The sequence below is a fragment of the Triturus cristatus genome, chromosome 12 (genome assembly GCF_964204655.1).
Source record: "Triturus cristatus chromosome 12, aTriCri1.1, whole genome shotgun sequence".
Taxonomy (NCBI): Eukaryota; Metazoa; Chordata; class Amphibia; order Caudata; family Salamandridae; genus Triturus; species Triturus cristatus.
The window spans coordinates 420,449,617-420,462,739 of NC_140595.1; the positions used below are offsets into that span (position 1 = coordinate 420,449,617).

Consider the following 13,123-nt stretch of genomic DNA (forward strand, 5'->3'; position numbering starts at 1 on the left):
AAGGGTTTGGACTCACCACAGAAAAGTATAAACACACATTTAGGGACACCCATAAAGGTCAAAACCACACAAGGGTGACTTTGTTGCTTCTTCAGTCAAATCACTAAAGAGCTGGATAAAAGAAAATTAGATGGACACATATGATGGATTGTACCATTTGATTATAAAAGAGCACATTTTGTCGACTTGTACCCTAGGCAAGTTACACCAGCATCTGGTAGACTCAGAGGTTTCTAGCCTGAGAGAGCTGGGCAGAAAGGCTGATAAGTGGGTAAGGAAAAGACCCAGGGTGGTGACCTCAGAAATGGAGGTGTGATGGGCCAACAAAAAGCAAAGGAGGGAGGTGGTAAGCCCAACAAAGTGACTCCCTTAGAAGCCCATGACCCTACAAAGGAGGAGAGCAAAACACACCCCAACTCTGGCAAGCAGAGTAAAGGGGACACAGGGCTTAAAATACACTTAGATACCAGGCTGTGCTTTGACTGCCAACAGGCAGAGCTCTTCAGTGGGGATGTAGCCTGTCTCAAAAGGGTAGTTAGCACTGGGCTGTCCAGTGTAGCCATTGGGGAAGACACCTTAGATGAAGAGGTCCTCTTAGCTTTAAACTGGGAGAAGGGTCCAGGTGGTAAGCTGGTGATCCCTGAGGGTGGTCGTAAACACTGTCACTCAATTCAAGTAAATAGGATCCATACCACTGGCCTGGGAGACACAGGAGCCAGTAATACCGTAGTGGCTGACAGATTAGTGTCCCCAAATCAATAAGTGCCCGGGGAGACAAGAAGAGTAGCCCAGGGAAGGTCACAGTCAGATCTGCAGCCTTAGTACTCCTAGAGAGAGAGAGGGTACCCTTAACTGGCATAGGGTGGTAGTCAGTTCTGATTGCCCCTACATTGTGTCCTAGGCAATGGCCTTCCAGAGGTTGGTCTGAGCGCAAAAGGGGTAGTCGCCTAGGTCGCTGCCAATTCCTCAAATCCTGGTAGCCCTGTCCCCAAACATAAGAGACTTAGGCCCCCGCATAAAGGGAAAAAGGGTAGGAAAAGGAATGTAAAGACACTCTTAACTAGAGATCCAGTAAGCCAAGAGAATTCTCCCCTAGTAAAGTAGAACCCCAAATTTGACACTAGTAAGGTCTCTACTGACCCCAAAGAAGTCCCAAAAAGGCAGGCAGCTGTTCAGAATCAGGGTTACCCCTGGTGATATAAATATGAAGCACCCTGCCACCTGGGCTTTAGAAGGCCTTCCTTAGGTCTGACTGACATATACTAGAGATAGTGCATTGACTTTGCCACATATAGTGAGGGCAAAGTTGAGTTCAAGCAGTTTGCACTGCTCCTGCAGTCTGCAATGGCAGGCCTGCTGTCAGTAGTTTAATTTGGCCACTTAGTCTTGCACAAACAGTGCTACAAGCCCTGAGGACCACTTTACCACCCATGCTCTAGGTACCAATTGTACCATATACTAGGGACTTATAAGGGGGGTAAAGTCCTTGTCATTGGGGCTGCCAATTTACACATAACAGTTTTAGGGAGAGAGCATGGGCACTGGGGCCTGGGCAGCAGGCTCCAGTGCACTATCGGAGTCATGACCATCAGCATTAGAGCAAAAGTGGGGGGTGACCTTACAAAAAGGGCACTTTTCTACATGGACTTTCCATTGTTTCCAGTTTTGAGCGATATCCCATTTGCTAATACAATACCCAAACGGCTACCCTTCTAGGTTATTTGCCTCATTTTCCTTGATATTGAGTTCCAGCTAGAATGTGAGAGAGATGGGTGATACCCAAAGTTTTTTTACCCTTGACCAGATTCCTTGACTTACCCTACACAAACACACCTTATGGACTTTGTGCCACTTGTCTTCCTGACATCTGATGCAGAGTTCGGAAAGATCTCAGGCCGTCTGTCACAGCCTGTTTAGTGTAATGTATTTGGCATTGGTATTTGAATTGGGTAAGTGGAGATCACAATATCTCTTGATGCCATTATTACTGCCTACCCTAAATCTATAGGACCCACATTATTTTATCATGCTTGTATGAGGAGATGGAATATGTCCAGTGTGATAATGATTAGTGTCTTTTATACTCTTGAAATGCTTTCAACCCCGCCTCCCTCAAATCTAGTCTTGGTGACTTTTGCTTCCAGTGTGGTGTGAGTGGGCTGAGAGGTCATGTTTGAAAGTACTGTTTTTGGCTTCATCTGAACTCTTTCTGGAGAGTGGAAAATGATTATGATTCAATTTTCACTGGACACTGGTGTTTCTGCAAAGGGGACTACATCCTCCATAACCACATGAGACAAAAAAGAAGAGCAAAGAGGAGGCGGGTCCCTCTTAGCAGCATCTGCACTATATATCTTCACCATGATCCCTGCTGTGCAGTACACTTTCCACAGGACACTGTTTTTGCTACATTCCCCATATCCCCTTGAGGAAAGAAAGATAGAGAAGGAGAATGCGGGTCTCTCCCATAAGCCTCTGTGCTAAGTAGCTCCACTATGATCCTCCCTGCTTGACCTGATATTTTTAACTCCAAATGGGTTCATTAGAGTTATGAAGAAATGGAAAACAGTGATAGCCCTTCTGGTGCTTCAAAAATAAAATTAAAAAAATAAACAAAGATTATGCCGAAAATTGCACTCTTAATGAGGTTGACGGTTTAATCAAAGAAATTGAGGCTTGATTACACAATAACAGCAATAAAAGAAACAAATAAAATCCCCAAAAAGTGGCACAAATATTTGAGAAGAGACCCAAGAGACAAGGCAGTAGAGTTACAGATATCACATCCTCCACGGCTGGCATTATGCACTATAATAATAAAACTATTGTTGCTAGACCTGACAACTTTAGGGTGGTGTTTCCTCTAACTTTTTGTCTTCCTCCTCCCCTTTTCTGACCTTGTTTTTGCTGGTATTAGGTCTCTGTGCACTTTACCACTGAAAACCAGTGTTTAAGTGCGTGTGGTCTCTCCCCTAAACATGGTAATATTGGCCCATAATCAACTGGCATAATTAATTTACTTATAAGTCCTTAGTCAAGTGCACTAAAAGTGCCCAGCACTAGTGCAAGGATTGCTACTAGTGGGACTGCAGCACTGCCACCCACTTAAGTAGTCCTCTAACCATGTCTCTGCCATTGTAGAGCCTGCATGTGCTGTTGACACTGCCATTTCGACCTTGCAAAATAAACCTTTTTCCTGACCAAACCTTCTCTTTTCATTCATATAAGCCATTCCTATGGTAGGCCCTGGACAGCCCAGAGGGCCAGGTGCAATGTATTTAAAAGGCAGGACATGTACTTTTAAGTTTTACATATTCTGGTAATGATAAACTCTTAAATTAGTTTTTCATTACTGCGAGGCCTCTTCCTCCCGTAGGATAACATTGGGATTACTTTATTACATATTATAAGTGTCATTTCCAAATGGGAAGATTTAACTGATTCAAATTTGGTATCTCTGGAATCCTAATTTAAAATTCTAACTTATGGTGATGCCGAATTTTAAATTGCTATTCTGAAAATTCCACCTTTTAGAAAGTTGCCATTTTCTTGCTTTAGCCATTTGGCGCCTATAGCCAGTCTCTGATCACATGCCTGTGTTTAATTGGCAGTTGGGCTTTGTGTAGTCCTACTTGACAGCTATACACAATGTGAGCTTAGGTGTGCTTCAATGGGACATCTCTAGCAGGATGGAAGGGAGGAGCTTGGCACATCCTCCCTTACAGCTGATTAGGCTGTGTCCTGACCACACACAAACGCTATGTACCCCCCTTGTAGTGAATCTGGAGCTAGGGCTGGAAGGAAGGTCATCTGTTCACTTCAAAGGCATGTCTTTGAAGTCTCCCCCATTTCAAAAGCACTCCTCAATAAAAGATGAATGTCCTGAAGTTTGGACTCCTTGTGACCATAAGTTGACCTCTTTGTGCAGAGAATCAACTAACAGTGATGGCCCCCCAATGCAAAGCTCTAGTGGGATCTGCTTTTCACGCCTACAGTCTCTGTCCGCAAAGACCGGCATTGTGATACCTGCACTCTGCACCGACAGTAACCATCCATGATGATCAATCAGCTTGTTGCGCTACAGTAACGACTGTCTGCAGCGCTCAACTTGATCCCTGCTCTGATAGCATCTTGGCTGCCACCAATACAAATGGCACCCTTTGCGTCGGACTTGATAAGGTAACTCTTCAGCGGGACGAATCTGGTCCCTGTAGGCGTCCTGCGCTCTAAGCTGTGGTCAGCCTGAACTTGTGACTTTCCTCTTCGCTACCATGAACATATAACCGATAGTAGCTCTTTGTGCTTCTTGGCTATTGTTGCTACCAAAACACTTTTAAAAACAATATCTCTGTTTTTCTCGATTGGATTTTTGTTCTGGTATCATTTTAATTGTTACAAATAAACTATTTTCCTAAATTAGTTTGGGATTTTTCTTCTGTTGTGTTTTCGTTTTATCACTGTTTGTGTGCTGGGTAAATTACTGTACACATTGCCTCTCAGTTAAGCCTGACTGATTTGTGCCAAGCTACCAAAGGATTAAGCACAGGTTAATTTAGGGACTTTGGGGTTTGCCCTGGGCCTTCATACCTTTGGTGGGAAAAGGTCATAAAGTTTAATGCAAGAAGTACCCCAAACTTCAGTAAAAGAACACCACATTGGCAGGGAAATGGCTTAGCAGCCAACTGGTTAATGAAGCTGTCAAACTTCTTGAATCTAACATTGAATGATTAGAGAATTACTTACTTTGAGAAAATGTTCATTTAACTGGAATAAATGATTATTAGAGAGAATATAAAAGAGAGTATACGTTCAAAGCATCTGGAAGCAGAAATCTGCAAAGACACAGGGAACAATCTCAGAGTAGATGAAAGAATGCTTCATAAACTAGGGCTCCCAGTTTTATGGTATTTACACTTTAACATTTCTGTGTGTATTTATTAATATTTATTTTTGGCCATCTTATCTGTAATTATCCATAATATTTGAGTTTTGTGTACAACTGAAGTTGTAAGTTGTATATTTGCAAATATTTAACTGGTAAATGTTAGGCCTGGGCAAAAATGTCGTTCCGTTCGCGGAAATTGCGATAATTTGACATTTTCGCGTTCCGCGGAGAGCGCGAAAATGTAAAAAATTCTGGTTTCCGCAGCTTGGCGATAATTTGTTTCTTGCTCGCGCTGTAAAATAATACATTCTCGCGCGCGCGCGATCGCCTTACCTGAATCCCTGCGTTCGCCGACAAGTTTTCTTGATCCGGTCGCGTTCTCCATGAGATGTTGTATTGTTTTTAGCCATTTGCGCTGTCTTGCGACAGTTCGCGCCCGCAGTGACGTCATGCGTCGCGCGATCACGTCTTTCTTCTCGCGATCATGCACCGCGAGAACAACTCAAAACAAGATGGCCGCGCCCGCAAGCAACCACATGGGTAAGTTGGCGACCCGCAACCATGCAGAAAATCTCGCGAACATGCCGGAAAAAAACTTCCGCATCTTCGCGATATTTCCGCTTGTTTGCGATAATTTTAAACATTTTCGCGATAATTTGCGAAGGTTAATTCCGCAAATTCCGCCCACCCCTAGTAAATGTTAACCTGGGGAGAATACCCCTGGTCGATATAATTCCCGGATTGGGAAATATACCAAACGTTATTGGCTGATCTTCCTGATGACTTGAGTATTCAGAATGATAGGTGGAAGAGGAAATTTGACAAGGAATGTATTGACTTAGAGGCATATCTGGAATTATCCAACCAGATTTTAACAACTGGTACCCTGAGGACTCAACATTTTATGTCAGCTATTGATTTATACTATACTCCGGGGAAGGTTTCTAAGTGGGCGGGCACATGGGGTAATTCATGCAGTAGGTGTGGGGCTTGGGCTGCTGCCACGATTCATATGTTTTTTATTTGTCCCAATCTTGCTAAATACCTACAGAATATCGAATTTTTCTTGAATCAGATCCTTGTCATGCCGAGATCAATAACACCTGATTTAATCATTCTGGGGATAGAAGGGAGTCAGGGCAGCAAGACCCGGACTAACTCTGAGGTTAGATTGGTATTCATTGCAATGGCCATTGTAAGATTATGCATTACCTCCCAGTGGATTAGACCTGATCCTCCCACATTCATAAACTGGCGGGCTAGGTTGCTAGTCACACATAACATGGAATCAGCTGTATGTAGGCTTAACCCCTTCGACGCGCTTGACGGAACGGTTCCGTCATGCACGTCGGTTGGGCTGTGCTTATGACGGAACCGTTCCGTCATGGCCCCGCCCGCACACGGAATCTTCAGTGTGGCGCGGAAATCCGCGTCACGCTGAAGGGGTTAAAGGGCGTAGGAGACGAGAAATAGGGAGGAAAATATGGGCTCCAATTACTAGCTGGATAGGGTAAATAATTCCGCTACCTTGTCTTTGTATATTATCCAGGTGTCCCCTGATTAATGCTAATCAGACTTTCTTTGTTGTATAATGCTCTTTTCTCTTTCCTTTTTTCTTATTGCTCTCGCTTACTTGATGTTTTGCTTTTCTTTCTCTTTTCTCTCTTTAGGATTATGTATTGCGACTTGTTGATCTGTGTTCAGCTTTTGCCCTTTTTTGGCTCCTCTGTTCTTTGAAATATTTGTTAAATTGTCTCAGAATGGGAATGTTTTATTTGATACCACATTTGCCATGAATAATTGACAATAATTGACAATGATATAATAAAAAAATGTAAAAGCAAAAAAAAAACATCATAACATAAACAAAGGCTGAGGTGAGGTATTAAAGGAAATAATATCCTGCTTTTAGACTCCCTATGCTGTCAATTTGTACAGCTATTGGCTTGAAATACATGAATGATAGCATAGAGATTCACTCAAAACAAGCCTAATTACCTGTATGGTTCCACTTTTAAAAATAAATACAGACAGACACTCTATTTTCTGTTTGTATTTATCTGTAAAAATCAGAAAAAATAGCCTTATTCATAATCAAGAAAAATTCTATACTTTTCCAGACTTATTCTGTAGTGGAGACTCTACTCATAAGCACAAAAAACTATTCTGTACAATTGCCAAACACTCTATATTTGACCTGATAAAAGTGAATAAGTGATCACCGGTGCTGGATGCTAAGATGGCTAATTAGGGAGGGCGATATGGGAAAGGCGCAGAGACTGGGCACAGTTTGGTTCAATTGGGTATAAAATGTGGAGTAAAATATGAGATATTCTAGCGGGATAGTCATTTTAATAATTATGTGTATTGGAGTTTAAAATGAAGGAAGGGTTAAACCTCTGGGTATAGGGACATGGAATATTTATGGGTTGTGTGAAAAAGGAAACATACAACTTTGATTCCAGATTTTATGTAATTCAGAGGGTGACGTGCTACTGTTACCAAAAACACACATTCCCTATTGCTTTCTTTACTTATTAGAGATGGAATGATCCACAACTGTTTTATCCTCTAAATTAGAAACCACAATAACATGTTTGGTCATTATGATCAGGGGAATGATAAATATGAGGTTTGGATAGCAAAGAGTGATTAAGGTAGATGTTCAACTGTTACAGAGAGCACAAGAGGAAAAGCATTGACAATATGGAATGTGTATGGTCCTAATATATCATAAAATTGAGATGGAAATAGCAGGAACGCAATCACCATATATTGTTGGGGAGATTTGAATTAAGCATATTATAATATTGGCTGTTCTGCAAAAAATATATCCCAAATCTTGTTACAAATTAAAAGGAATTATAAAAAGGCTAAAAACATTCTGGACTTGTTAGACCCTATAGGAAGTTAACTCGGAAAACAGGTATTGTTTCAAAGAAATATGATTCATATGTCCAAATTGATCATGTTTTAGTCTTATCACAACTATTTGATGTAAAATAAACACAGGTATACTGCCGGATCACATATCTGATCACACCATGGTAACAATGTATATGAGTGCCCCATCCAGTGCTTACTTTGCGTCAGTGTTTGCCAATGCTCAGAACTTAGCCTCTCCCCTTATTCATGACGCCTTACCACATGGTGTCTCTGGATGCCTATTTTTGAGCCAGAGCCTAAGAATATTGTTTAAAAGTTCAATATACCTTTTTATTTCAAATCAAAAACACAAATACAATACCAGTGAGTTCCAGGCCATTCTTATCTCTTTGTACAACCTGGAGTACTCCAAATTGTCGCAAGCTGAAGTGGCCGTCTGAGAAATATTTGGACACTGGCACTTATTTATGTACAAATCAATTAATAACAGACCCTATCAATTTCTCATGGCTCCAGGTTGTCGACTTTTAATAATGATGAAATACATTGAGGATATTAAATTCCTTAGCTAAATTAAACCCAAATCACAAGAATATTTCAAAGTCTCAAATCCACACATATTTTCCAGAAGTGGTGTGTATTTAAACAAATATCAAAGGCATTATAATAGAATACAATAGGATTTGTTTTGAAGAGGCCACAAAACCACAGATCAGAAAGAGGGGGGCTGATAATATATATTACACCAGCGTAGAACAAATTACTGAAGTTCAGGAGAAATAAACTGGGGAAATTTGCCAAGAATGCTGGATGGAATACAGTCCAGCAATATAAGCTGAATGAGAAAAGCCTGGAACTACAATATGGTTTATATAAATCATGTGAAAGTTATAAAAGATGAAGGGAAAATATTTAACATGGTAGCAGCAATTAAAGATGTCATACGGTACTAAAAGCTATTTGGCTCATCTGAATTAAATAAGCACTTGAACTATGATTAATTTAAAGGCTATATGGAACACCTAACGTTGCAGTTGTCAACAGCTTTCGCACAAGATGAGTTATTAGCTCCTGTCTCCCTGGAAGAATTATACAATGTTTAAAGAGCGAGAAGACATCTGGCCTCGGTGGTCTTCCAGCAAATATATGGCAATAATTATCAGCCTTTTGTGCTTCATATAAATCAATTTCCCTTCTTAATTCCAATAACAAAATGTATGCAAAATATTAGACAAGACATTATAAAATATTCTTCGCACTGTTATTCAGTCTGATCAGCAAAGTTTTATTGAGGTACATGATATTGTTAAAAATATAGCAGAATTATTGGCATGTATAGACTGTATAGCTTAACTTCTCTGTTGGCCTTATTAGTATAAGTAGAAGAGTGTTCTGATTTAGTTTGCTGGAAGTATTTATAGTAAGCTAGGTCACATTTTAAGTTTCCAACTCATTTTTTTCAAGCAATGCAGGCTCTTTGTAGCGATCCCTGTGTATTTCTGATAATAGTGAATTTAGTAGAGACTATTTCAAATACATAAATGAGGTTACATCTTTTTGCGACTATTGTATTCAATTTTTATTGAACCACACTCAGGAATTCTTAGAAACAACCAGGAGATTCCAGGCTATACGTTAGGAAGGATATATCAAATATTCTTCTCTTTAGTTTTATCATCTGACCCTCTTGCAGTGAAAAGAGTTTGGGGAATACCAAATAGAGAATTATCAGGCAAAAAGATTACCATAAATAAAACTGAGCTGATGGTTTGGAATATAGATAACAATGTGGCAAAACAACTTCCCATTACAATAGCCATCAGTCCACATATAAAAGATATCATGGAGCATGAACACTACAGATAACCAAAGAGTGGAATAGAAAAAATTACATCAATAAATGGCCTAGAGGAAAAAATTACTCTCTCTCTGCCTCTTTCTGCAGTAGGCAGGATTAATTATAAAAATGGTTATTTTACTTTGGCTGCTTTTCTTATTCTATTATCATAAAATGCATGTTTTGGGATCCAGATAGTTAAATGTATTTGGTAAAAAAGTGCATAGAATATCTCAAAGAAAACTATTCAGAGATATTGATGAAACTGAACTTAGACATCCGTATTGTTTAAAAAAAAATCTAAAATGCTTTTTCACATGCCACTACATACATGCGAGGCAAATACATTTTTGTATTTATCTGACATCATGTAGCACAAATTTAAGCAAGTTTTAACCAAAATAGTTTTTAAAACTTACATTTAAAATAATACAGATACATACACATCCAGGAGGAAATATCAAAAGGTAGTTAAAATTTCCAAAATGTTACGTCCACACCACACTTTGGATCAGTTAGAAATATTTTTATTATTACAAATCTCTATACAGTGCACTAGTTAAAAACATATTCAGTGCAAATGACGGCTGGAGGATGATTCAGGCAGGATTTAAAAAATGTGATCAGCAGAGAACAGAAAATCCAGATTTCTCTTTTTTGTTATATTACATGAAGAAGGCAAAATGCGGTGGCTGTAAAACGCATAAAGTAGATAATCTTCTCAACCACCTATCTGGTAAAGTTATATGCACTTCTGAATATCATTCCCATATTATTTACCAACTCTGTAACAAATCAAGGCATGATAATGGCCCAAGACCTAACTAAACTTTGGACTTCTCAGATTGCAGATGCAGAAGAACAAGTATAGACTATGTCAGTTTATTTTATTAATATCCCTGTCGCTTGTACTAAATACTATTGACTTCATTTTTTCATTCTCAATAATGTTTACAACAATCCAAATACATTTTCAAAAATATACTCTGGAGCAACACATTTCTACTTCAGGTGAAGGGACAGCAGCGTGGGCCATCTGCATATATTTTATTTGTATCCACGTGTATCACTTTTATCGTCATGGAGATCAGGCTTCTTAAGCAATGCCCTAAGAGAAGATAGACATATGAATTCCTCTCTAGCACTGTTTTGCTTCACTGTATCAATTATCCAATGTTTATTCATATGATTCTGTGCATGATCACTGCCATAGGTTGATTAATGATTGCAAGAATATGGGAAGAAAGTGTAATGCAACTAATTTTAAGATCTGATGGTGAGAAATTAAACAGATAACTGAAGGGGGAATCATAATTCTACAAAAACACCAGAACAAAGAGAAAATTGAAATTAGAACTAATTTTTTGAAATAGAAGCTGGAGAAAATATATGTTTTATTTCTTATTTAGGGTTCTGGTGTTACAATGATAGGAGGAACAGACTAACCCTAGTGTATATACTCTGTTTCTCATGACACATTAGGCAATAAATGTGATAGGAAATATGAACATTGGTAACATTTAGTATGTTAACTAAAATCATATGCTTTTTTACTCTTTGGATCTATCTATTCTGATGTTCATCTAGTTTTTCTGGAGGATTCCTTTATCTAGGATCTTACTGACTTTGGCTTAGATACTCGTCAATCTAGATTCTTATGATTCGGTGAAGAATCACAAAGGACTGAGATCCAGTTGATAATTTATTGTAATTGGGTTCTTTTATATTGTCATACATTTTTCTATGACTTTTTTAAAACCTTAAAAAAAGGGAAAAAGTGATGCATTCTCATTCTGAAATCTTTTCACTTGCACTAGCAAATGTCTTTTTTTGTCTTGCGCAAACTTACTCAGGCTTTTATTAAAACTCCAGTGAGGAACACAAAATGGGCTTGAAAGCAGTGGAGAAGGCCTATAAAATCATACAATGTATGTCTTTGTGATTGTGCTTCACTTTCCTCTTTGTCCACCCATGCAACTCAACTCTAAATGGTTATATTCTCACCACTAACCTTAAATATCTACCTACAGATACAGAAAATCAGACGTGGTTGAATATTTTTCTCTGTATTCATGTGCGGATGCATATGTCAGTGATTCATGATTCTATTAACAAAATCTTCTAATGGCACCAGCCAGCAGGTGACACTTGATGAGCTCCTAAGTTGATCTTAGTTGCACAAAATCTTTTGGGAATAAAACTTGAACCATTGAAGGAGGTACTGTAAATGCGTGACTAGGTGGTATATAGAACCAAAACAAATGATGGCAATGCATCTTTCCCAAATCAACAATCTCTATATAATTCCTGAAATGTTGTGTTATTGTTTGTTCCAGGATTACATCAGTCTTAAAACTGCTTAATCAAAGAAAGATAGCCCTATTTTATGAGTATTTTGCCCTTGCTAAAGAGAACTTTATGGCAGCTTGTCTAAAGGCTGTAATTTCTGATTCAAAACAGTTTTATGAATATTTTATGCCATGGAAAAACATCAATAAATCTGGCCTGTAGTCATTGACTAGTCTCAACATGTTTCAACAAATATTAACTTTATTTAATTATTAAACTAGTAGAGAAATTGATATTCTATTTCCTCCGCATACATCCTCTTTCAACAAACTAAGGATTCAAGTAGATGTTCAAGTGCAACAAAGCTCACATTAACAAAGTTTTTCTTTGTGTATTTCTCAAAAGAGAATTGAATGTTTTCAGACTCATCAGCTGTCTTAACCACAAAGTGTCCCTTTGCTCTCATCTTTACAGGGCTCAATGGCAGAATCTATGCATTTATTAGTTGATGAATATCTGGGTAATACGCAAGATCCCATCATAATCAAAGACGCTTACTTTGAGATGCTCGCAGATATGACGTTTGTTATACCAGGTGTAAAAACAGCCAGGTATCACAGAGGTAAGTCTGCAGATGGTACAGCACATATTACAAATCTAGAACTCAATAACTGTGTACTACTGTTGCATCCTAATCAACAAATGTTCTTGTGTCATATGAGCCTACCATCTAGTAAGATACTTTACAAAACGTAGGTCATACACTGACTTTGATAAGATTAGACTTATGTAAAAGTAAACAAGAAATAGTACAGTTATGCTCTCTAAATTATTCAGCCACTTGACAATAAGGTGGTTATATACAGTTTTTCAAGCTACACACCAATGCTTTGGGAAAGAACATGGCAGCATGTCCTGAAGTTAGATCCTTAAAATAGAGGTCCACCTCCAGGCCTTACTAAACTAATCTCTCATATACACTTTAAGCGGTCTGCCATCATGCGGGGGTACTCTTACTCATTTCTGTAAAAGACCATCATGGTTTCAATATCAGACGTGGACAAGAAGGCCATCAGCTGGGGACATTATGAGGCAATGACATTGGAGGTGCCAGCCTTAATTAGGTGACAGCTCTGAAATCCTTCCTCTTGCTTGTAACTTCTGAAGACAGCTTTATGGCAGGGTTCCATCTCAGGTTCTCACAATAAAAATGGCCCAGAGCACCA

At 38.9% G+C, this 13,123-nt stretch overlaps 1 protein-coding gene across 2 annotated transcripts in view; it reads left to right on the forward strand.

The window, feature by feature from the left end:
• Window positions 1–13,123, forward strand: part of LOC146776044 (fatty acyl-CoA hydrolase precursor, medium chain-like) — a 316,465-nt gene that overhangs the window by 257,277 nt on the left and 46,065 nt on the right. For both annotated transcript variants that reach the window (XM_085638270.1, XM_085638271.1), the window contains exon 11: window positions 12,372–12,519. In XM_085638270.1, coding sequence (XP_085494396.1) covers window positions 12,372–12,519 — 148 coding nt within the window. The remainder of the gene's footprint in view (window positions 1–12,371; window positions 12,520–13,123) is intronic.